This window comes from Mytilus trossulus, chromosome 1 (assembly GCF_036588685.1).
Source record: "Mytilus trossulus isolate FHL-02 chromosome 1, PNRI_Mtr1.1.1.hap1, whole genome shotgun sequence".
NCBI classification, from domain to species: Eukaryota; Metazoa; Mollusca; class Bivalvia; order Mytilida; family Mytilidae; genus Mytilus; species Mytilus trossulus.
In genome coordinates, this window is record NC_086373.1 from 54,005,971 (window position 1) to 54,033,635 (window position 27,665).

At 30.8% G+C, this 27,665-nt stretch overlaps 1 protein-coding gene across 1 annotated transcript in view; it reads right to left on the reverse strand.

The window, feature by feature from the left end:
* LOC134727366 (uncharacterized) overlaps positions 1 to 27,665 on the reverse strand; it is a 74,247-nt gene that overhangs the window by 14,361 nt on the left and 32,221 nt on the right. The window contains exons 2-8 of the mRNA XM_063591779.1: positions 26,515 to 27,502; positions 23,909 to 24,079; positions 21,417 to 21,488; positions 19,486 to 20,262; positions 18,727 to 18,879; positions 10,398 to 10,457; positions 59 to 412 (exon numbers count right to left, since the gene is read on the reverse strand). Of these exons, the coding sequence (XP_063447849.1) occupies positions 59 to 412; positions 10,398 to 10,457; positions 18,727 to 18,879; positions 19,486 to 20,262; positions 21,417 to 21,488; positions 23,909 to 24,079; positions 26,515 to 27,423 (2,496 nt within the window). The 5' untranslated portion in view covers positions 27,424 to 27,502. The remainder of the gene's footprint in view (positions 1 to 58; positions 413 to 10,397; positions 10,458 to 18,726; positions 18,880 to 19,485; positions 20,263 to 21,416; positions 21,489 to 23,908; positions 24,080 to 26,514; positions 27,503 to 27,665) is intronic.

The following is a 27,665-nucleotide window of genomic DNA, read 5'->3' on the forward strand; positions in this document are numbered from 1 at the left end:
AGTAATATTCAACAAACAAAAGTCGGTGAAAACAGTTTATCTGAATTGTAAAACTTACAGCTCTTTGGTATTTTTCCACTTCTCCCCAAATATCATCGGAATTGTTAGATCCCAATCCGTCTTTTTTCGACCATCTCCGCATGTCCGGTTCACTTTTCCGGCTGATGGTGCTTCCTGCACTGCTTGTGAACCCATCTTGTCTTGGGTCTATGGCATCAGTTAAACTATGCGTTCTTGATAAAGGTGCTTCCGCAACCTTAATGGTCTGAACGGTAACACAACTTGTTTTCCTCATGTGTATAATAATTAGTTTTTCCAAAATATCTTCCGTCACGACATTTTTATCTAACTTTTCTAGAATGTCTTTGGTGAAGCTATGGTCAAGTCGCTTTAATTCCTGAAATACATCCAATTATAAATGTTAATGAATCTAAATTATAAATTGTCTGAACTTTTGACCAGTACCAATTGTGTTAAATCAATATCCATTTTCACATTTTAAAGCACAAAATCAGGAAGTCAAATGTAAAATAAAGATTCTGATATTATTATGTAGACAACGATAGAGTCCTTTTCTTTCTTTTAATCATTCATTGTGTATGTCACACTCTATCCGTTATTCAAATAGCCACTTCTACTTTTCCCTTTCACTACCTATTGTGAACCTTCCTATGCTTATGAAATTATTATAAACGAATTAATATACCACAATGGTTACTGGTGCGTTTAATATCTTCGCTCAACTAGCGGATTTCCATTGTTATAACAATAAGTTTAAAGATCCCCCGCCAATATATACAATCCGAGAAGGAAATGTGATTCAAAGTGCAAAGGTCGTCTCGTGACAATTGTCGTTTGGTGTTCAAGTGATTGCGTTTTTTCAAACTGTGTCGCAGCAGACGGTTCAGAGATCTGAACCTATTGATGAACCCTGGGTGTAATTCATCTCCGTATAAAAAGTTGTTTTATGGCAGCTGTAAAATTATTTAGACTTTTATTGACCATAATAATTAACATATACCTGTGTTAAAAGTTTTTTAATAGCGTCTTAATTTTTCAAATATTTATACTTCTTTATTCATTTCGAAACAATTTTAACACTGTCTTTAATCTATCCGCTAAAATATGAGTATTTTTATATTCTTTTAATAAAATGCCTTTCCAACTCAATCATTTAAATATCAAACTTAATATTTATACAATTATTGAGACCACATCAGTGATAAAAATCGGATCAATTCGAGAATCGAATTTAACACTGATTTAATGACTAACCACCTCATTTCAGTCTATTACCACAAATTTTTAAAACTAACATTGACTTTCTGAGCTGTCAGAAACATATATTGATGGCTATTGACAGTTTTAAATCATAGCTGGTGAAGTAATGTAAAAAAAATAACAAAATTATTAAACACATTTTAAAATATCAAAAGAAAAAGGACAGATTTTTGCATATAAATATTCATTTATTGTATTTTTAAATCCATGTCGATACAAATATGGAAATAATACAATCGAACGCAAATTTTGCAGTATGGGATCAAAATTTAGGACAATTTTTCTTGAATAACCGAGACAAAAGCCGACACTTGCTATAGTCTTTCGTGGAAAAGAATCACGTTTGGTGCATTATCTACTAACCCTTCCGGAGAACAAGTGATCACTCCCTGTTTTGAGTGCGGTTCGTGTTACTTTGTTTATAATTTTTTAAGTGTGATTTGCAGACTGCTGTTGATCTTTTGTTTGTTTTTCATTTTTTTTTACATAGTTTTTTTTTACATAACATTACTAGTTCGTGTTTTGAGGTGGTTTTTTTTTTACATAATATAACTTTTCAAATAAGTTTAGCCATGCACATTGATGTTTAGGCAAATCAGATACATTTTCACAATTTTTTCATGTTTTGAAAACGAACTGATTTTTATGATCTAAAGATACATGAATTCATTTATTTATTTTTATATATATCTTAAACAACAAAACAACTTTTATATTTCCAATATAATTTTAGTTTAGGTTGACAGGTTATTACTATGTACATTTAAATTGCGGTAATTACTCATGAAAATTTGCCAAAATCTACCAAAGTTTCAGTTCGCAGCTATCTTTAGAGAGAGCGTATAAGCAACAAAAAAAAACAATGGAATCGATAACTTGTATTTAGCACAACTGCAAGGTCAAAGTACTTATAACCAGCTCATTTGAAACCATAGCGTCTTGTCATCTTATATCGGTTACTACAGTTCAAACAAGATTTCAGACGCGAATGCCCAAAATTAATTGTACAAATTTCAAGGCTAAATAGAAAAAGAAACATGTAAGTTTTGTTTCAAACTATAAATCAGCTAAAGATATTGTTTCGATCGCAACAAAAACAATTTTTAAAAAGAAACACAATTCCTTAACTTGCAATAAGCCTTATGAACAATATTACCATTAACTATTGGATGCAAAATAGCACTGTTATCAAATATCAAATGTTAGCTAGTGGTATAATATTTCAATACTAATAGCATTCTATTTGTGATAAATCTCTAGTGAAATTTTAAAATATTTATGATATCTTTATCCTTGCTTTAAAGGTTTTAAAGTTATGAAAATGTTACATGTACGTTCGTTTAAATCCAAAATGTATTCGTCCCGTTTATCCTAAACTTTTGCATGCAGATTGTATAACAAGAAATTCAAGGTCTTAAAATAACATCGACCACTATTACTGTTTAATTTATTTGTATATTTTTTATAGTTTCATTTTGTTTATTTACAAAAAATTGGAAAAATTTACAGAGAATATATATGTAGGCATTGTTTAAATATCAATCGAGTGGTCTATATGACATATGTATAAGTTTGCAAGAAAGAAAAAAAAACCGATCGGAACAATATTTAAGAACGAACACGTTGTAACAGGATAAAAACCCGGGGCCGGTTTCACGAAGCTATCCTAAGATAAGACATATCTTAGGACATGTCTTATGATCCTCTTATGACTATCCTAGGACATATCTCAGACCTCGTCTCGAAGCTGTCTTAGGATGATCTTAGCTAAGACATCCTAAACCTGTCTCAAGTTCTTTAAATTTTCAAATTTTCAAATATAAATATGATTTACGGAAAAAAATCATGTAAATGTAGTATGTATTTCCCATAAATTATTCTAAACGTATTGATCAATATAAATGACATAATTTGCAAAATAAATATAAAAAAAAGTAAAAGTCATTTATTTATAAATTATCTTCAAACAATACATCAATATAAATATGAAATTTTTAACTAAAAATTAAGAAAACAAGAATAAAAAATGATAATTTTTTTGGTAAAAGTGAGTTGAATTCAATTTCGACTTTATTGGTTATAAAAGGTTAAGGGATAAATCGTGCAATCTTGATATCAATTATACATCGAATTTACATTGTTGACAAATCATGATAATCCGTCAATCTAGAAAAATTACGTTAAAAGCAGGAACAGGAGAATAGATAATTAGATGATAATAAGATATTTTTTTTCAAAATTAATATAAAAAATAAGTTTAATTTGTATAAATAAACGTAAAACTATCCTAAGACCATCATAAGACACCTCTCGCGTTGTCCTAACTTTATGACCAACTTTAAGAGATGTCCTAATTTAGGACCACTTTGTGAAACCCACTTAGGACTAAGATATGTCGTAAGACCATCCTAAGACATGTCTTAGTCCTAAGACAGCTTCGTGAAACTGGGCCCCGAAATCTATCCTTGTTTTTGCCATAAAAATCATTCATATCTTATAATTATGTTCTTGCTACGTGTTGGTCAGCAACACTAGTCGTATTTCTAAAATAAAGAATGACCACATTGTTATTGGACAAATTGCCACACACCTTTTCTTCCCTTTGGTCATAAATCGGTCAAACATGGGTTAAAAGTGCACGCGAATGCAACCACATAGAGCGTAAGGTTAAAAAGATATAGACTATTTTCGTTTTCTAATTTTGATTTATCACCACAATCAGTGGTTTTATATGTTGTGGTTTACACCAGTGTGGGTCAGTGAGCAGGAGACGGTTTTGCTACATACAGTCTATTTAAATATACAAAAGACTATACTGTTTTACACAAGAACCACAAAACATTTTACGCTACTATACGATTCTAATTTCAAACCGAAACGATAATAAAGAGATATGCGATTAAAAGGGTGAAAAAGATTTTTTTTAAATTAAATACCGACTTTTAATTTTTGAAGAATAACAACCATTGTCGCTTTTTTTGTTTTTAAATTGAACAGATCATGAACATAGTTGTACAACTTACATTTTTGAAATTTATTCTGTCCATTTTAATCAGTTGTCTTTTTCATAAAGACGAACTTCTATAGCACTTATTGGGACGTATTGTAATAAAAATATGATAAATTCCTTTTTAATTCGGCAGTTTAAATATGAAATGAAATATTAGTATAATTGAAAGTTATGAATTAGCATAATAAAAAGTGATAAGTAGAGTTAAACGTCCTACACTACCCTCCACGAACTCTTCTCTCCTTGGGGTAGCGATTTAAACTACGTCATACTTGCACTATTACAGCTGTATATATCGGTTCGCCCTTCTCTAACGAAAGTTTGCGAAATATTTAATCATCGATTTTCCCATAATTTCGAGTGGATTTAAAGATTCGTTTAAAAATTTATTATATGCTAAATATAAAAGGTCTAGACATTTCTTTTGCATGAGGATATTATGACGTGACCTTTGCTAACCTTTGATTCAGATACAAGTGCAAAAATGTCCGTACTTCAAATTTAAATCTTTTGTATAAATTTGTATAGGTCATCTTAAGAGAAGCATGTCATCTTACAATAGCAGTGAAACACATACGTGATTCAGACACTTTTACGGGATTATGGTAAACACTTGAATATGAAGAGATTTATAATATAACATAAAACATACTTTTATTTTTAAAAAGCGTTTAATTATTTTGTTTTGACGTTGCATATTTTCTACAAAGAGCCGTATTAAAATAAGTGGTCACTTGAAAATCAGACTACAGTATAACGCTTTTAGAATGTTATTTTTGTTCGGGGAAATCGGCCACCCATTTCATGTTCGGACAATTTCGAATGCCTAATATAAAAATTAGGATGTGTGGCATGATTACCAGTGATACAATCACCCAATCAGCGTTCTAATGAAGTGGATTTGAGAAAGAATATAATATAGGCAACCATACGGCCTTCAACAATGAGAAAAACCTACACAATATGAAAGCGGTTATAAAAGGGCCCGATATGAAAAATAGGAAACAATTCAGATGAAAAAACCTTAAGATCTAACTTATAACAAAAAAACTTTGGATAGACACACAAAGAATGTGACGGGGCTGGTCATGTTTATAAGCGCTCATATATATAACAGTTTTGTTCTGCAACTGCTGGTTACGAACACGTGTGCCAGAATTATGATACATTACATGACGACGTTTTGAAAAGTCGTCCCAGTTATTTAAAATGTTTGAAATGTACCGTATTTATCAACAGATATAATTAAGCAAAATGTCTGTCTTTTACCATGGCAGTTACGCAAAAAAATGTAGCTACGATGAAAATACAGCACTCTGTCGTAAAACCCATTGAACTTTGATCTTCTCTGAGAGTATTTCGCACTAAGATATCGTGCTTTCAAAATGAAAGACCAAACATAATACCACAACATCAATGCATTTTGTTGTTAAAACAAAGTTTCAAAGTTTTAAAGAAAAAACGATTTAATAACTTTATTTTGTCATGTTAGTTTTTACCCAAAAAAAACCCCAACATTCTTAGTCATCAATTTAGTGCTGAATGACATTTCGATGTTGGAAGTCTCTAAAGTTTCTATTATAGAGTCTTTAATATCTAAATTGAATAAGGTTTTATCGGGGTTTTTTTTCAAATTTGACATTCTGAGCGAAGCGCATGTACGTAGTAACTTGGCTTTTTTTTGGTCTGTGATTCATTATAAAAGAGTTTACCCCATACAAATATATTGTAAGGAAGGGATTTAGGTGAAAATATCAATTTTTCATATATTTTTTTTTATTCGACATTCTAAGCGAATCGTATACGTAGTAACTTTACATTTTGATCTGTGATTCATTATTAAAGAGTTTACCGCATACAAGTAAATTGTAAGGAAGGGATTTACATGAAAATGGCATTCGGTATCTAAATTTTTATTTGTTCTTAAAACTTTCATGACACATTCAACTACAGATTAATTCTCCCCGATGGTTATTTAATTCACACGGTCATATACTAGATATCATTCTATATAGACCTGAATCCATTATGTCAACATTCTATTTATAGAACACAAATATTTCTCCAGCACTCTGGCTATTTTATACATTTGGAATATTATTTATAAAGGAATTTGATTGACCTGTATGCGAGATTATAAGCTTATGATAAAGATATGACCCATTAATTTTGTTTGATCTACATATATATATACTAGTATATAAGATTTGCGACAAAAGGTGTTCAATAGAAATAACACACAGAAGTTAAACATCGGTATGAATAATTTGAAAGGTAATAGCTATTCTTTCCACAAACTAACTTATTTTAACCAGATGCGTGAAATCCGGACGTTCGAATATATTAGTTGTAACGTAAAAATGTGATTTTCAAGTATTTGGAAAACTTTTTTTCGCTTCAAAACGTGCTTTCATTAGATTCTCTTTTAGTCTCTATATTTGACGAATATTAATGTAACAAATAATGGTTCCTTGTATATAGTGCAATTCTTAGGTTCATCTTGAACGAAAACCTAGCTACAGATTATCCTCAGAGATTATCGTGATATTTTACGCTTATTCAGCACTTTCAAATCCTTTAATCAACGTTTAAATATCATATCACAATTGAGGATGTTTGCATCATCATGGAACTATAATAGTCCTATATATTTCACATATGAAACTTTTTTAAGTACATATCTATAATAATTCGAATATATTAACCAATTTTTTAAAATGAAGTAGATATCCAACGAATATATTACACTAAAAAAACGTCAAATTGCTCTTAATTTTCGATTCCTCGCAACAGTTGAAAGAAACTTCCTTTCGTTTTTATCGTTATTCAATAAGTTAAATAGTTTTTTAATTTTGAAAATAATCTATTTATGTTGTCTGCTGCTGTGTGGAGACTTGACTCGATGTTTTATAGGAAGAGTTGTCTATATTTAACGGAACTAGAATCTACAGTGTCGGATGTTGGTGACGTTCTTTATGACACCGTTGCAGATTGTATACGCGTCATTGTAGTCAATACGATTATACATATCCTTTTCGTTTGTAGGTATTATATTTTTATCATCGTGTTTTTATTTTACAAATATAAAGTACAATTTCCCAAAAATATGCCAGTATAATAAATGTACAAATTGTTACTCTATCATTCGATTTGATTCGATTTCTCCGGGCACTACAGCTTCCTCCACCTCTAAAAACTGGCCGCCACGAAATAGCCCAAAAGTGGTGCTTCACAGTTAAGTTAAAACACAAAAAAATCAATCATTCGATTTGAATTGTCTACGGTGACCCCTCAAATAGAAAGGGGAATTGATTTACAGATATGGATGATTAAATTGGATGCGCGGATCTAGATTTGATGTTTAAACGGGGGCGTTCCGGGGATAAGGCATTAGAAGACCTTATTATTCAAAATTGAAAGTAATTTTATAGTTATTAGATTTTGTTTTCTTTTTTATTGCGTCCCACCTGAATTTGACAGTTTATGTTTAACAGACGAAAGCTTCATACTTTCACACCCCAATTTCTGGTTGTATGGGTATTTAATTTATGTAATTAAGTAAGATGACGATTAACATAGAAAAACAGTTGAATAACAAAGTTTAAAATGTAGTTCTGGTGCCATTCACTGATGTTTATATATACGTCAGAAAAGTGGATGCCATAGCCCACGCTTAATCGCTCCTTTTATTCTCTATGAAATATTTTATCCAAAAGAATAAGAATAATTAAAATTAATTTCAAATGTACGCATATTATCAAGTTATCATATTTTAGCATTATTCTTTGTAATCATCGTTCTAGTTTCCCATGCACCATATCCTTTCAACTTCTTATTGTTACCTTATATTAATATGGCATCTTTACAAAATATATTTATAAATAAAGTAAGACTATATCCACTATTCTCCTGATGGAAACAGTTTTCTTATTTTAATGTCCACTTTCAAATGTTTCAATCAGCAGAATGAGATATCGAATCGATTTTTTTTATATAAAGTCAACTATTAAGCTTTTTTAACGACTTTTAGTATTATTTTAGGAAATCTTTTTAGAAATTTCAAAAATAAAAAAAGTGCTAATGTCTTCCGATGATAAAAAGCATAAACAGCAAATGTTTAAAAGTTATTCTGTTCAACGTGCTTTAGGAATTTAAAAAAAAATTGCAGTTAATACAATTAACCATTGCTGACAAATATATATATATAAGCCCAGGTGGTCGTGTGGTCTAGCGGGACGGCTGCAGTGCAGGCGATTTGGTGTCACGATATCACAGTAGCATGGGTTCGAATCCCGGCGAGGGAAGAACCAAAAATTTGCGAAAGCAAATTTACAGATCTAACATTGTTGGGTTGATGTTTAGACGAGTTGTATATATATATATATTCAGCCTAATCCCTTATACACTATAATGGTTTACTCTTATACATTGTTACTTATTTGGATGGAGAGTTGTCTAATTGGCACTTTTACCACAACTTCCTATATCTTTAAACACTTTTTACTTTTTTTTTGAAAAGTGACATTTTTTTCTCAAACATGTACAGGTACTTACATAATGCCGTATTATGGCCCGCACTAGTTCCAAATTACTTATTTGTTTATCACATTCTTATAAGGATAGTTTTAGTTGTTTCATAAGCCGTAACACCGGTCACACCCCCTCATTTTTCATACTTGACCGAAACTTAACTAAATCATATGGAGGTCATAAACCAATATCAAAAGTTAAACCGATTCCTGTCTGTCTTTAAACTGATTGTATCTAATAATTATTGTTAAGGTTATGTAAGTAGATAAACCGACAAAATAATTGACAAGAGAACACCAAAATATTGTTGTTTTGTGTATTTAATAACAGTTCAAGATGATTAATCCCTGTTATTACTGACGCAATAGGGGTCAACGTTATCCTTAAACGTCTATACGTAATACGCCTATAGAAAATAAGGTGTACCCTTAGGAAAGCAACAAGTGAGAACAAAAGATTAGCGGTAAATATTAAACCACACTATTTAAAAATACATTTGCTTGTATTGTAAGAAGATACATGTATACATAATCATCATTCAAAATAAACTTATAGACTAGTATAGTTGAATTGATTAGGTCGTAATACGTTAAATCACTCAAGCAATTCAGCACTGACCATATTTAGTTGAATGATTTGTGTATTGTTTATGCTTATAACACAATACTTAGTTTTAAGACAAGATTCGAGACAAACATAAATGCAATCAAGTTATTATGTTCCTTTGTCTCTTTCCAATCAGACAGAAAACGTAAAAAAGCGTTGATTTTGAAATGTCTTTGATTGCTTTTAAATACACAACTATGTATAGTAAGATGTGTCGTGTAGAGTGCGCTCTTTGTAAGTTACGAGCAAAGATTTTCGGGGGCCGTTGGAAACCTTTTTTGAAAGGCAAATGTTGCTCCATTTTTTTCAGTCAAAAATTGCGCGCTCTTCATCCAAGTCGAACAATCTGACTAACATATCGTAAGTTGTCAGTGTTAAAATGCTTCAATCATTTACAAACGACAACCAAAAAACCAATAAGTTCAAAGTTATTATATGCCAATGTTACTTCTAAAACATTCAAAATAATTTACCCTTCCGGAGCACCTGATTTCACTCCCGGTTTTTAGTGGAGTTGTTGTTTCTTATTTATTATTTATAACGTTGATGTAAATGTCCTTTGGTTTTGTGAGTCTTGGTTTACTCCTTGGTTTTGATTGTTATTGTCTTACTAGCACACATAATTCGTGTGAGCAACAACTATTCGAATCATTTATTGAACATATATATCATCATAGAAAAGCAATGAAATAAGTCTACTGGGACAAATAATCTATTGGTTAAGATATATCAAAGAGTGACAAAATATTTAAGAGAGTAATCATCTCATTATAGAATATTCTACTTATGGTAAAAACAATAGTTTTAAAAAGGTAGCAGGAAGGATGGAAAACATTAGCTTTGGACAAATAATTAAAATATTGCCGCATACATTGCCCCATTATTAATAATCATACAAAGCATAACGATAAGATGCTCTTTTGAATTTGACATGTAATGGAATGGCACTGCACAAAAGAAAGTAACTTACCAGTTCAATTTCATCTGGAGTAGCTTCTTGACCACCTTGTTTCCCCTTGCTCGGTGTATCCTGCAAATGGAAAATATTCCTGTATCCTTTTTCTGAAGTTTATTGATTTAAAATATACAAAACATATACTTTTAAAGTTTAAGAACCTTAATGCATTCAAAGTTGTTTGCATATCAATTCAAGTTAATTCGCTGAGATAAATAACCATCATCATGTGTGCTTCTCCAAATTTTGATAATTTTAATTGACTGTTTATGAAAATAAATATTAATTTCAATTGTCAATGAACATCTAATCTAGTTATTTAAACAAAGATAAGACGAATATGAAATAAACATCGAACCCAAGGTGTGACCTGGGGGCTTGATAATGGACCCTGTCTTAAGTGGAACGTTTTGATCTTTTGACAAGGTTTAATTAAATGTCGTAAATAGCGATGATTTATTAACTAGATGATAAATTCTGGATTATGAAATTTAATACCAGATTAATAATTCGTATAATAATTGAAAATGTATTTCATATATATGACTGACAGTGTTTATTGACAAGGAGAAATAGTCCTTTTAGCTGCCAAGTCAATATATGAAAAGAGTTTTTATTTGAAATACAAAAGACTATAAAAAGCATTTAGCTTATGACTGATATTTCAAAATGCCAATAATTTGTTAAAAGGCCATCCTGTGTGTTGGTGTTGATTTTTATTTGACTTGTAGATACCAGACTACAGGACGTCGGGTTCGCATACAATACATAGATTCAACTTATTGTTTATTTGTCAGTGAACTAGAAATGGCAGCACATTCAAGTCCATGACGTGGAGCAGGACATTGTACTTAGATTGATCAGAACTAATAAAGTTCGATTCATTCTTTTTATTTTACTGATACAGTTACTTTTTCTATTTTCTTCCTTTTGTTTGGTGCATAATGCTATTACACCGCGTTGACATTTTTATTACAGCGTTCAATTTTAAAAATATTCAAATATACTGAAATTGACACTTCCACTTTATTTCTTTTTATTTCCATAAATAGTAACAACCTTAAATTTAGTACACGAACCCAATTTCTAAAGTGATTATCAACAATCATCGAGTATCATTAAAAGTATGCCAAACTCGGAGAACTCACTACTTAGTGTGTTAAACCATCGTGGTTATATAGGCCAACAAAAGAGACACGGATGTTGATTTAGAGACACTGACTTCAGTATTGGAAGAACAATTCTCAACTGAAACTTCAGGCACATTTACATTTTATTGCCGACTGTTTTCTAATTTCTCGTATGTATATATGCCTTACTAAGATGAGGTAAACTATTTTTATATTGTAATAGTAATATGATCGCTATTTTAAGAAATTTTCATTTGATAAATAAACTCGTCATAGATACCAGGATTAAATTTTGAATTCTAATTACGCCGACGCGCGTTTCGTCTATACAAAAGACTCGTCAATGACGCTCGAAGTTTAAAAGGCCAAATAAGTACGAATTTTAAAAGCATTGAGGACCAAAAAATACTAAAAGTTTTGCCAAATACAGCTACGGTAATCTATTATTGATGTAGAAAGGCATTTAAGTTAGTATTTCAAAAGTTTAGTAAACAGTTAATTTATAAATATGACCATAATTTGTTATCAATGCTAATTCATGTCAGCACAGAAGTGCTGACTTCTTGGCTGATGATATCCTCTTACTGACGGAGATTTCCTTTCTCAGCACAGAAGAGTGATATGAAAAATTATCGCTAGAAACTACGGGCGCACGCGTCCGTTGTCAATAAAATTAACAACGTCGTCATAGGTAAAATAGAGATTATATGTCCTTATTTTATTTATATGTACTATGTCTTTGCATTAAGTCTGGTTCTTAATATATTTCATATAATATAAAGTTTTGAAATGTTATCGAAGATGAGGGTAAATGGAAGGTAAGTTTTATAAGATAAAGAGGAGGGAGGTATCGATACAATACATAACATGACGGGATATTTATAATTGTGTTTTGTTCACTAGCTAGGCTACTTACATAATTTATGTAATGCAATTATTCAAAATTCGATGATTGTCATCGAACGATAATGTTTAATCAAGAGTAGCGCTTCAAACCTTTAAAAGTAGCAAATTACAAATATTATCTACATATACATAGCGGGTATTGTATTTTTCTCTACTAAAGTGAGACTAAAGTGAAAGTCGGTGAAGGCTTTGTTAGTTTAAATATCAACATTTAACATCAATCAGAGATTGGTTTTAATTCGTTTTATTACATACCTTTCATGTCAACATTTATGTTTCCTTATACAAACTAATACATCAATTAAACTCTTACAGTTTACAAAGTAAAAGGGGTAACTTAATTTTAATAATTATTCTCAAATTAACTGTATTGTTATATTGTTATAATTAAGTTCATACCGTACACTCTTTGAAAGTAATGGAAGTGCTTACTTTGTTTTATTTGACCTTCATTTGTGGTTAACCTTGAATATTCAATTTGATACATGCGCCCCTCACTGAGTAATTGTTTATTAATTTCTTATTTTAGTTCATATAGCTTTTACAGATGTTCCAAAATAGTTGATAATAGTAATATTGCAAAAGATAAATATCAGCCAGAATCAAAATTACAAGGATGCAACTTGAACAGCTATTGGTTACCGTTATGCCTTCAACAATGCGCAAAAACCATACACAGTAAAGTATGTACATCGACCTATAATGGTTTACTTTTATTAATGTATTTGGATGGAGAGTTGTCTCATTGGCACTCACGCCATAAACGAGACAAATTTATATTTTTCTTACAGTATGCAACATAAAATATGTCAGTAATATATTTGACATCATCATATATGCATGATTGTATATAGGAAGTCAAGTGCAAAATTATGTTTATGAAGATTAAATAAAAAAGAATCAAATAGTAGTTCTAAAGTTTTACAGAATTATGACTTCTGCTAATAAATTATTTACAAACATTTACGTTCTAGCGACTTAAATTCAATAAAACATGCTGAATGTCTAAATAATTCTTCTTTATTAATATTCGTTAAAATGAAAATTTACGACTTTATTTTAATTTAAACTAAATTGTGTGCAATAAAGAAAAAAACTTACATTGACATTTATTTAATTTCATTCTTTGATTCGCTTTCTGAAATGAAAGCCTAACCAATCCTTTTTATATGGAACATTGATCTTTATAACCTTTGTATGCATTACAATTATATTATTCTCTTCATTATATCATATTTTTTAGTCAGCTTTCGAGGAAACACCATTGAACGCTAGACCATTAACAGGGAAGCCCACTTTAAAGAGCATACACAAGTCAACATATAGAAGTTACCATCCGACACTTTCCAGGGGTCGTAGGGAGCGTACAAAATCTACATAAATATTCAAATATTAAAAAAACCAACTAAAAAACATTTTTTTTTTATTATCAGTCATCATAAAACGTTCTCGTTTAGGCAATTGCCCTGAATGATAGACACTTTATAGAAATTGAATTGTATCACTAATCCGAAATAACATTAAGATGAATGTTTATATGCTTGGCACATATTTCTTTGTCAAAGAAACATGTAGATTGTTTTATCATATGGTTATAATGTTACAAATAAAGACAACAGTAGTATACCGCTTTTCAAGCTAAAGAAGGAAGTAGATTCGCTCATTGTGTGTCTCGATGTTTAACTTTATTTGTCACAATGTTTGTACGCCGGATTTATGGTCATACAAGCAAAAATTGATGAATGGCTTAATGCAAACAAAATACTGTAAGGCATTGATAATTTGTTTTGACAAGTTACATGGATAAATGAGTGTTTCTGACAGTTGTAGTTGTTTTGTAATTGTAGATGAATAGCCGCTATCGAATGGAGGTCTGATTTTCATCAACCTTTTTGTTGAATTTATTCCTCTCTCGAAATATAAAGTGTGCAATTATTTTTTAGTTGGAGAGCATAAGTTTTCAAAACATATTTGTGTCGTCATTTTGTATCGTTCATGGCGGACTTCATAATGTGATGATTAATGACAAAATCGCACGTTAGTTCGATTCCCTCAAATGAAAGTCTTTTTTTAGAGTAAAAAGTTGATACGCGTCAAGTTGGGAGTGGATTTCTAAAGTCAGAACAATAGATCAACATAGACATAGATTCGATTCTTAATTAGCATACTATGCTTTTGAATTTGTGTTTTTCATGCCTTAAATATTATGTGATGAGAATTTTCAATGTAACCTCAAATCAAATCATACTTTATTCGATAGTTTGGTTTTCCAAAGGTATGGGACTATCGTTATGCTAGTTTGTTAAAATAAAGTTATTAACAAATCGAAGAGGATGTAGGAGTAAAAGTCAATAAAAAGTTACTCAATAACAATATAATAAAAAAATACCTTTTGATATCTTTTACCAAGAATCAGATATCAATTTCATTATTATTTATAAGTTTTACAAAAAATCTGTTAAATTTACATTTTCGTGCTAACTTGATCCCAGGAGATGCATGCAAAACCGTATAACAAATATAAATGAAATTAATGACGAACTAACATAAGTTCCTTTAACATGATATGCTATGTACTTATAAGTGTTCGTGTTGTTTTATTAAAACAACCATGATCATTATCGATGAAGCCCAAAACATATTACATACATCTAATACTAATGTATGAATAATTATTGTCATAAAATAGAGGCGACGTACACCAAGAGATATTGACAATAATGTCATTGCCTTCAACTCCCAGTACACTAGGGTTAATTTAGTTTATTAATTTTGAAGTTATAACGAAACTAAGGTTTCAACTCCCTCAGGCAAAGTTGGCTTTAGATGAATTTGTCTATTTGATTTAGGCATTTTTCACATATAGCTCTTCAACGGTTTCGGTACGTATACATCTTCGGATTTCAAATGTTTGGCTTTGAGCGTAACCGATGAAGGTAAATCCAGAAAAGGGCTTCGGACCCACAGAATTATTAAACGTGGTTTTTTTTCAATTTTTTACGGAGAAGTATCTGTTATCAGATCCGAAACCGCTTATTAATGCTTTATGAAAAAGAAGATTGCACTGAATGGCCAGGGTTCTGCTGCAAAAACAAAAACGAAGAACTTCAACGGTTATTGTACACGAACATACAGGATACATAGTAGCTTTATTGTGATATATTAGCATTATTTTATTGAAAGTTTAAAAATATAATATTTTTAGTTTAAAGAACATTCCTTTAACAAGCTTTAAGTCAATTTGATTGAAGTGGTCTTCGCGAGCATGTAGCTTTTCATTAAATCAACTAGTATAGTATGATTAAAATCTAGGTATAGACTTCATTTATCTGATCGCCATCGGAGAATTTAATTATGTGATATTCTATACGACACTTCGACCTGCAAAGTTTATTGTAGTCATTCTGTCACATAAGGTCAACTCGACTTGCTTTCAAAAGTATCAAAAACGACGTAGTTATAAAGAATTACTAAACAAAAGCTTAACCTTAATCATTGCATCGGCAATTTAAATGTTTATAACAGTCTATATTTTTATACGTTTGACTTCAAAAGGTTTAAGGAGACACCAAAAATTAGCATTTAAGTGGGTGTCAAGTTATCGCTCGATCAGTCTAAAATCCTTGGTTACAAAAGAAACAGAAACATATTTGTTATCCCAATTACCAGTAAAACGAATTGAAACAAAAATGAAACAAAATACAAGTGTTAAGTTTCTTGTTTCTAAATTAAATAAATTTAAGTCATAAAAGCATTCTCAAAAATATGATATTTAAACTCGCACATCGTTAAAAGAACCGTTTTGTTCACTTTTCAAGTAATCATTTCATATGGATTCTAATGTCCTAGTTTTTGATCTCTTGCTATTACCTCCGTAACATTTGTTGTCCTCTTTTTGTATATGAGTTTGTAGAAATAACTCTTTATTAAATTCTTTGTAAGTTCGAACTGTTTTAATTTTTTTTTTTCATCAAGAATGCTCAAACTAAAACATGTCAAAGCCAAAGATAATGAATGCGCAGAAACTTTATGAGTTATATGGCAAAAGGAAATTTAACATATATACCCTAGTTTGTACTTTTAGTAGTGTTATCGTAGTCTCCTTATTAATCATTGTTTTCTTTTTCTTTTATTTATTATTTAAATCTCATCTGGCCATTTTGAACAATGCATTAAAGACAATTTTCCAAGCAGACATCTTGGTTTTTGACTTTTTGTTTATGTTTATTTTACCATTCGAGTGGTTTCTATGTTTGTGTTTTTATAATTCTCAACATAAATTCTCGGTTATGATTCTATTATCTTGGGAGCAATCATGAAGTATTCGCCAAAAGTAGAACAAGTAGCATAGGATCGCTTTTCAATTGCAAGACAGTTAATAATGAAGACTACGTATGTAAATAGAGACATATTCTATCAAGGTTGAAAAAAGGAAACTCAGATTAATAGAGGATAGATTTGAACAAAACTAACAACTAAAACTTGAATTGACTCGAAAAGGTTTAACTACCGGATGAAAAGTATTTTAAAAAAAATATATGTCAAAATTTATAAAGTACAAGTTAGCCTAAATGTGCAGAACAAAATATGATTTTGCAGAACAAAATCATGATTTTGTTCCAGTGCATTAAGCCAAATGATTACTCATCTTTGTTTTAAATAGTTAAAGATTTATAACTCGGGAGATATCTATCACATTGCCCCATACGTAGTCGTTTATAACACGGGTGATTACTTAAATTTAAAAAGAACCGGTGTCTTGCATATCATTGTGTAGTATCATGTTTTAGGTGTTAATATTACATTGTAACATATGCCTTCCTAAACACTTGTAATTAGGTATATGTTTCAAAACCTTAGGTATATGGAACTAATTTCTTTTGAAATGAACAATGATAGTAAGCCATATACTATTATCATTTTTGTTAATTGAATAAACAATAATACAAATATGAAAGTTAGACAATGTCATTTATTGTCTGAAATTTTAGTCTTCAGTATAATGACCAACATTTTTAAATGACCGTGAAAAAATGTTGAAACTGTGTTTACTTCGCTTAAACTTATAATTTAAATAGGTCTTTTTTGGGAAGAAAAAAATGAATAATGCCATTTCTAATGTTAGAGCAACAGTACTAAATCGGAGATTTTTTTTTCAAATATAGATGGGTATTCCATGTAATTCGTATTTTTATAATCGGTCAAATATAACTCTTTGTTTAAAACACTCCAGCACGATGGATGAGATAAACTTTAAAGAATTTACTACATTTCAAGTTGATTTGGCTAGAACTTCTGATTTTCTTTGTAGTGAATTGTAAATTAAGGATTTGTGCTTGTCTTATCTTTGATTTTATATGATTTTACTTTGGCTGCACACTATTTATCTCCTATCTTATTTTCTAGCCAGTGTTATGTAATAATTGTTTTAATCTTTTGCAAGACATGATCTACGAAGTAACACAAACAGAAGATCATAAAGGTATGTCTCGACTTTTAATGCGCATAAGTATATCTTGAACGTTATATCCAATTTCAAAGTACAATTAAAAGCAGGTCAATTGAAATGGTTCGCACATTAGGTCAAATCCAAACAAAAAACTGGGCCTGTATTGGTGGGCATAACAAGATATAATATGCAGTCGATCATAATTGTCATGGAATTTTATGAGTCCACGGAATGCAATTCGTGCAAATCACACCGTAAGATTAAGGATTCAGACATGGCCCCTGTCCCACAAAAGTAAGGACAAACTTTTATGTTGTGGAACGGATGAGCAATGAAAAATGTTAAGAACGCTTTGCAGTGAGGGCATCTAGATGCACCCAGACAAAAGCCTCTTCCGAGATCAAATATACTAAAACAGAACAATCGACAAGCAGTGATTAATTTGATAACAATTTTAATAAGAGTATGACAAAAAATACCGAACTGCAAGAAATGCAAATATAAGAAACTCCATAAAAACTAACAAAATTAACGTTATTAACAAACAGGACGAATGAAAAATAATATATGATGATGTTATCATTACACTGTCTAGTGCAAATCACTTTTTTGTTTCATTCGCTCATTATGGTTCCAAACCAATTTTTTTATGGAATAAAAACACACTTCTGTCCAATCCTTAGGATTAAGATACATTCAGCTCGCATAAAAAATTGGAAAAAATATTTTTGAGTTTCTTTGGAAAACCAACAATGAAAAAAAGAAATCTGTTATTTCAATATTTAAAAATCTTGAGAAAACAATTTTTGGATCATGTAACGAAACTATAGAAATGAATCATAAGTATAAAATAACTCACCTTAATCAACTCTTTGAAGTAATGACCATATTGTAATATGAAATCATCTCTCGCTGTCTTTATCTGCTGACAGTACTCTGACATCGACTGACTTTGACGTCTGCTCCAGAACAATTGACACAACTCTGTGGCAACTACCGCTTCTTCATTAGTCTGCAACGATGCAATGATCAAAACATTTTTTATAGCACAAAATAAAACGAAATTATAAAATTGGTAATTAGAGTGTAACTTTTATTATTCAAGCTTTCGTTTGCTTAAAGAAAAAACAAAGCACTCGGTAATAATAAAATACCGATATAATATCAGTTTGGCAACATAAAAGAAGTACTTATATAACCTTGAGATATGAAATATATAAGGAGCACTTATTTAACCATAAGGTATGAAATATAAAAGGTTTATTTTATAATCGCTTTATTATTTTATGCAACATAAGTTTATATCATCTTTCTATGCTTGAAACTATAGTATCGAACGAAAGTAAGTGTTATAAAAGTTTAAACGAGAAATTAAAAGTTACTCTAAGGGAGACAAGTCAAATACAGTATATGGAAAAGAAAATTATAAATGTATTATTATACGTTAACTTCCAGCAATTTAATATCTGATAAAGCGGTATAAGGTGAAACATAAATTGCCCGATAATCATATTTGTATCTTAAAGACATTAAGAATATACACCTATTTAACTTAGTATGGAAGCCAAAAAATGATAACTTATATGAAATATACATTGACATGTTTATAAATACGTACCAAATTAGGTGGAAGTGTACACTGCAGCTTCTGTTCATCCAGAGAAATGCTTTTCTTTAGTTTCGAGACCTTTACTGGAGAATTTGTCTGTGGAAGGTTTGGCAAATCGGCATCAGATGTACTTTTCTTTAAAACCTTAGGAAAAGAGTCTGTTCCATTTGTTTTCTTCAAAGCGGAATTATAAGGTTTTGATTGGTTGCTCTTTTGATCAGTAAACATTGGTGCATTAAGCGATGTAAATGCTTCATCGGCAGCTTGGTTTTGATTGTCAATGTTGGATGGTTGTATCCAGTATGTTTTCGTGTCGGTTGCGTCAGAGTGAATCATGGCCTTGGGTGTATCACAGTCACTGCTATTTTCTATCGTACTTTCAGTATCACTGCTGTCCAAAACAACTGGACATACAGCATTACCTTTTAAGCTTCCTTTGGGTTTAATTACCTTTTTGTTTTTGGCACTATTCAATACGTTAGATTTAGTCTCACTTAAAGACTTGGACTTTTGATTATTATTGATTTTAGGATGGGCGGTAGGTGGCGGTTTTTTTCTTTTATTATTATTTGTATTATCTTTACGAGAGGAAGGAGCAGATAATAGTCTCTGTTTTGTATCTTGATTAGTCTCGGACGTATGTAACCTTCCCGAATCCCTCACATGTTGAAGTTGTTCTATAGTCCTGAGATGGTCTCCCAACAAGCATGCAATGTCTTCTTTACTTATATTAAGACCTTTCTTAACAAGTCGCTTAGCCAATTGCTTCTCAGAAGTTTGAAGAATCTGTAAGAAATTATTAGGATATTGTCAAAATTCTGTTTTATTTTTATCTAGAAGAAACAAAAAAAATATATGTTGAATATCTTCTTTCACTTTACGTATGGCGCTATGTTTTTGGTTATGATGATATACTTTTCATGAAAATATATCAAATTGCATTATCTCTGTCGCAGCTTTTTGTAGAAAGACAAACGTTTGGCCTAAAATCTAGCTTTCTTCTATGTTTATCTATGGTCGTAAAGAATTATTATATTAGTTATCTCATATGTAGGTATAGGTAGGATAAATTGGCAAATAAATCAATTACTGAGTTAATCTGCGAAAGGAAACCCTTTGAAATCAAATGCCTGCATTTAACACAGTGCAAATGAAATTCAACTGCAATGCGATTGGAATTTACACAGATGCAGAACGAGAAGTTCAAATATTAAACATGTGTTTACCTCTTGTTACTTTGGATTAAACACGTATTGGCTCAGTCTTTTAATTTTTCAAATAATGAATTCCCTCAGTTGCCCCAAAATTCGTAGTCCCCGAGGGTATCATCAGCTTAGTTGTCAGTACCTTGGTACTGCCATGATTTAACACAATTTTCTAAAATTGTCCGTTTTAAAATTTTGAAATTATTAATAACTAAGGTTTCAACTCCCTCAGACATGGTTGACTTTAGATGAGTTTGGCTATCAATTTTAGGTATTTTTGTCATATACCTCTTCAACGATTTTGGTACTTATACATCCGCGGATTCCAAATGTTTGGTTTTGAGCGTTCTTGATGAAGGTAAATCCATAAAAGCGTTAGGACGCATTAAATTATTAAACGTGTTGTTTTCAATTTTGTGTTGTTTCCACAACAATATATATGTTTTTTTGTTTTATTTAAGGATGCGGTACCTTATATGTATATTCATCCCAGTTGGTGTGCAAGAATTTGATGTTAGTGACATATGCAAGAGCGGATTCGCATAAACATATATAGTACTATGTATCAACATGTGTGTTCAGTCAGCCTTAACCTATAATGTTACTACCAGTGCATTGCGCTCTAATGTCAACGACTGTATCGTTATTGCTGTTTTTCATCTTTATCACCAGCTTTTCATACTTTAAATGTATGCAAAAAGTTTTATATTTGTTGAATATAACAGCTATACTCACCTCCTCATCTGCTGAATGCAAATTTATCTGGACAGCCCATGGGTTATCCGAAAACAAAGACTTGGATTCCGACTGAAATTGATTTTATGAAACACATAAGTGATGCCACAGTTACAAACACGTATTTGGTGGAGAAAAAAACAACATCTCGAATAGTTTCACATGCAAATGATGTCATGTTAATTGGCATCTTTTAATCCTTCCAAAGCATGACAATATCGTGCACCATTGAATGACAGGAGTTTTGTATTGATACAGCATGAACATTTTAACAACAAAATTCTTCATCCAAAAAAAAATTTGACAATACACACTAAAACAACTGATTTTCAAATGACCAAGCACATACTTAAGCCTTCTATGTAAATACAAAAGCATGAAATTCAACTAAAATTTACTTTGTCTTTGTCTTAAAGGAAGAGAAAAGAGTTATTGTTTTATAACCAGTTGAACAAAAGCATGGCAACCAAACAAAACGCATGTTAAAAAAACTAAGATACAAAATATCAAACGAGAATAAATATTTATTTAGACTGCAACACAGCCATATTACAACAAAGGAATAAAAAGTGCACATTGTATATCCGTGATATGATATCGATATTGTAGTGAGGTGTTTGAAGCATTAATAATAAGATATTGTTCATCAAAGAAAATTCAAATTTCTGCATGTGCACTCAAAACAAAAAAGTAAAATTACAATATAAAATTAAAAGGATAACTGTAGAAAAGAAAGTCTCTTATATTCTGTGTGTGGTAAAGTAAACAAAATAATTGGAAAAAATTAAACCTGATATCATTGAATGAGCTGTAAAGTTTAATATAGTATCAATATACTGCATTGATATATATATATAATTCGGAGTAATATATTGGGATGAAAACCAGGCTTGGAAATATAACACTTATTAGCTGAGTGGGCGAAACAATACAGCTTATATATATCAAACATCATTAATTATTGCTATTCACAAAAGTAATGATTAGTTGTTTGCAAAATACAATATAAAACAACATATAATAAAAATCTAATCTACAAAATGAAATGGATGGAGCTTTCGTGAAACTGACCACGTGATCTACATACCCGTAAATTATTATTCATCTCTAATCTGATATCCTTTAGATTCTAATGAAAATACACGAATAAATGACATAAGTAACTATCTATTGTCCACAAACTAAAATGATTTACTCGAAAAAATGAAAAATGATAATTTTTTGAGAGTGAGTTTGAATGCGACTTTAATTTCTTATATTTAGTTCCATTATGTAAGTTAATTATAGAATGAAATGTGGACATTTACAGATTATTTTTCATAAATTAAAATGTCTTACATTTTATTCCCTTGTATGCTTTAAAGAGCAAATTGAGAAACTAATCAATACTATGGCGTTAGGAAAACATAAAGACAAACATAATGGAAAATTCATACTCAAAATTAAGAGAACCTGCATTGGTAATGCATCATCCGCTATGATAATGTTGACAAATTTAAGTCAAAGGTTAAATCAATCTGATGTTTGCAAATATAAGACGGCACGCATGTATCAATGGATCTGAGAGTGAGGCAGATCGTACAAATCCACTAAATTAATTCGAACGAAGTCCTGTATTATGAATATGCAACAAGTGTAACGTACCAATAGAGATATGTAAATCAAAACTTATGTTTGGGCAGAGAGTATGTGTTTGCTGAGAAATAAGTAGTTGACGATTGAAAAATAAAAATAATCAGTTCAGTGTTTCCGTTATTCCGTTGTTTTCCTCTTATTTTTTTATTTTTGTTGATTTGCTTCCTCGTTTTTGATTCGTGACCCTGATTTGTTATCGCTTAATGATTTATTACTATTGAACAGCAGTATACTTAGGTTACCTTTATTTGTGATAAATTCTAGTTTTACGTTGTCCATCTTCCGGGATATTGAGTGGCAGGACATCCTCAATATATATGAGTACTTTGCGATATGTTTGAGGGGCTTTTTGCCTTTGAGAAGGTGTTTTGTAAATTCGTACTCCATATGAGTACAGTGAGGGAACACAATAACTACCTATTAGAATATCGAATCCATGATGAATTGTCAATTCACTCAGCTTACCAAACGTAGGGTCGTTCAATATGTGCAGTGCATTTGCTTTTAAACTTAAATATGAAGTTAGCCAGTTACAAGCTATTTATTAATGAATGTGTTTATAACCTTTTAACTGAGAAATCTTATTTACAGTATCATTATTCTTTGATTTACTTTTTACTTTTCAATTTGTTATTTTTTCATTTTGTTTCTAATCCTTAAGATATTCGAAGACATGTTTGAAAAAGTGATAGAATGGAAATAAACAGCAGTGGGATTATAAAAGCTGAGACATGAGCATGTTTCAGACTTATTTGAGACAACAAACATTTTCACTATGCATTTTTTCTTTAAAACAAATAGTAAATTCCAAAAAAGAAGTCGTGCCTATGAAGATAAAAACAAAAACAATATCTTACCGTGACTTCTATTCTGGGTGTTGAGTCGTTATTTATACAAGTGAAGACAAAAGCGACCAGCTGATTCCGTAGATTCTTCATTATACCCTCATATTCTGTTTGAGTAAGTCTTCCTTTTCTACGTCTTTCACGGAGTGAATTCATAAACATCGTCACCAAGTCGTCCATTTTCTATAAAGTAACAGCTTCTTGAAGATTTATTCAGATACAAATTGGATAGATACAAAATTCAACAGCCAATGAAAAACGAGAAAATTTCGAAGTTGTGGAGGCTGATGTTTCAAAATTTGTCCACTTCGGATCGATTTTCAATTCACATGTTTTCGCTTATTTTTAAATTTTTAAAACAGTTTCTACATACTCCCCTGGTATCAGATCACAAAAATGTATGTCTTTGTTAAATCACTGAAAATGTATACTCCTATTATATTATTTATCAGACAAATCTATGGACCAACGCAGTAAATTGCATGGCTTATTTCTAGTTGATGATGTGAAACTGTTTTTATCTACACATTTTTGACAGATAATTCATTATTTATATAGTATAGGTAAAATCCTACAGAATGCAATTTCCTTGTTTTTAAAAATTAAAACATTCTCTTTGTAAAAATTGCATTGAGATGTAAATTTAAAAAAAAAAAAAGATCAATGTAAAATGACAATATGATTTTTGTGTTTTCTGCGTGGTGATATTGATTTTGATTATTAGTAGGTAAATCGGTTTCAAATTGATATGTAATGATGTTTTTAACTGTAGAACAAATATTTGTTTTTCATTATTTTAATGGAAGGTATTGTTATTTTTTGTCATGTGAGAAATATATCCAGGAAACATACAATGGATACTGTCATTAAAAATCATTTATTAGCAATTTGCTAAATAAAAGCTTAATCGTTAGTAAATTTCAAAATAACAAAATAACGTTAATATTGACATACAATGTATATAGTTATGCTTTTTATAACCTATAAGACTTAATGTTTGCATTACTTTATGAATATAATAGTTTAATGAATAATGAATGTGCATCAAAACACAATGTAAAAATCGCAAATAATCTTTTAAAGCATTTAAATCTTTCAAATAAACTCATCATATATACCAGGATTAAAATTTTATATTGACTCCAGACGCGCGTTTCGTCTACATGAGACTCATCAGTAACGCTCGAATAAAAAAAATGCTTAATAGACTTAATAAAGTACGAAGTTGAAGAGCATTGAGGACCAAAAATTCCTAAAGGTTTTACCAAATACAGCTAAGGTAATCTATTTCTGAGGTAGAAAAGCCTTAGTTTTTCCAAAAAAATCAAAAGTGTTGTAAACAGTTAATTTATAATTATGAACATATCGATGATAACTCAAGTCAACACAAAATAACTTATTCACAGCAAACATCACATTTCAGATATATCATATCACACTTGAAACCAGAAACAACCATACACGCATTCATACATTGGCATTATATAGGTAAAAGCACTTTTTAGTTTGCAAAGCTTGTCTCATTTCAATTTTGTTAAATAAAAGTTAATATATGCTCATGATAAAGGTGTGCAATAAAGGATTATCTATCTTTCCCCACAACTTAAAAATCTTCTACCAAAGCTGTTGATTAAAACGCAATGTTTACCTTCAGTGATATAAATACTATAAAAGCTGTGAACTATTCTATTAGCCATGTTTTCTATTGGGACGGTACATCAAAGTTAAATAATCAGATCGAAATCATTGTTTAGGTACAGGCATTTGTCTTTAAAAAGGGGGACACAAGCGATTTTTTATAAAGACCAGTGCCTTTGTCCAAACAGTTAAACAAAATCAAAACTTTTAAATTACAGGAAAAAAAATCTGCTTTTCTTAGCTTTTGTATTTAAATTGTGTAGTTTAGAATATGCAATCAAGATCTCCATTTAAATTGTATGAACATACTTCTTAGTTGATTATCTTCTTATATTTAGTATTTGCGTATTTGAAACTTGAAATCTGTATTAACTTAGTGAATGAATAACTTCATTCCAACAGAAAACAACATAATATCGATTTCTCGAGTAATATAGTATCTAAATATAAAAAAAAACGTGCAGCACCAACTGTGAAAATATATTTCTTATTAAGGTGGTACCTAACACCACAGGGAGATAACTCTGTAAAACCAGCAGAACGTTTTGATTACGTTATGTTGTAAAGGGAATATTAAGCTTCTCAATGATCAAAATAAGTGTTTGTCAAACTACTATATAACCAGTGTAATTTTTCTGACAAAACGGCTAGTTCAAAATTTTTGAAATTTTTATATTTTTGTTAAAAGGTCAAAGTAAATACTTTGTTAAAATTTTAAGAAAATTAAACGAGCCAAATTAATTTTAGTTAAGGTGTTAGGTTCCACCTTAATATTACATTATTCTTAAATTGCAGTGTTAAAATTCATTCATGGAGAACTTAGAAGATGTCTATTCATTTGAGTATCATTTAAAAGTCATCCAGTTTTATGAAGGAAAAAAATGGTGACCAACAAAACAATAGATATTTTTATCATTTATAGAAACTCAATATTCTAATTTCTCCATGTATGTGGTTATATATGATATATGTGCACTAACCCTTTGCAGGTGAAAAGGCAAACAGTTAATAGGTTCATCCAATTCTGTGTTAGTAGGCGATATTAAGCCATCACTCGGCATTAGTAAGATGCTGGATATAGACATCTCGCTTGCTTTCTTCATAATATGTGCATCATAGCGTCGGTAACTGTCACTTACTATTCTGTAATAGTCCAGTCCATTTTGTGATCTTGACGTCAGGGTTGGAGATTCCGTTTCATCACCTAAAGCGTCATCTTGGCTTACCCAGCCTTTTCTTTGTGATGATCTCCTAGACTGATCAATTGTTTCATCCGGAATAACCCACGTTTCACCGTCACTGGATTCCCCGGATGAGCTATTTAGATCTCCAATCACTGTGGCGCCATTTGTGACTTTACCACTTTTTAACCTACTTACTTTAGTTCTTTTGTCTTGACATTTGAGCTCTGATTTAATATTTTGTTTTGTGCAACCATAGAAACTGTCCTCTCGTTCAATGTCTTGTTCGTTTTCATCTGACGAATTATTTCCAGTTTTACCATTTCTCAAAATCTTCACTAATTTGTCTTCTGCTAATACTATATCCTCGGGCTTCTTTCGAGATGATGATCGTGTGCCGAGCCGACACGAGTGAGGCCGAGAAACTTTGGTAATTTCACTTGGAAGGATGTCATCATCAGACGACTCGTCGTCGCCATCTACATCTTCGTCGATTATATTATTTTCGCCATCTACGGTGTTAAAGCCGGGGAGTCCGTGTGGAATTTCATTTTCTATACCAGAGTCACGTGACTCACATGGATGTAACTTCCGGGGTGACTTTATGATATTGTCATTTACATCTTCTTGTTTTATGTTTTGGACGCTCGCAGAAATGACCACCGTAGATCTCTTATTATTACAGAGTACGCTAAAGCTTGTTCCCATGTCACCAGTTATTACTAACTTTCTTGGTTAATTGTCGATTTAAGTTCAATGTCTCTTCTTGTTTCCATTGTGGTTTCATCTGCAAGATAGTATAATTAATTTTAAGTAATTTAAAAACTTAAAAAATATTTATTTGGTGATGATAATTTTAATGGCAGTTTTTTTTATTGTAAATTTGTCGATCTATGAGTTTGACTGCCCATCTGGTATCTTTCGCCCCTCTTTTGCAGACACCTGTATTC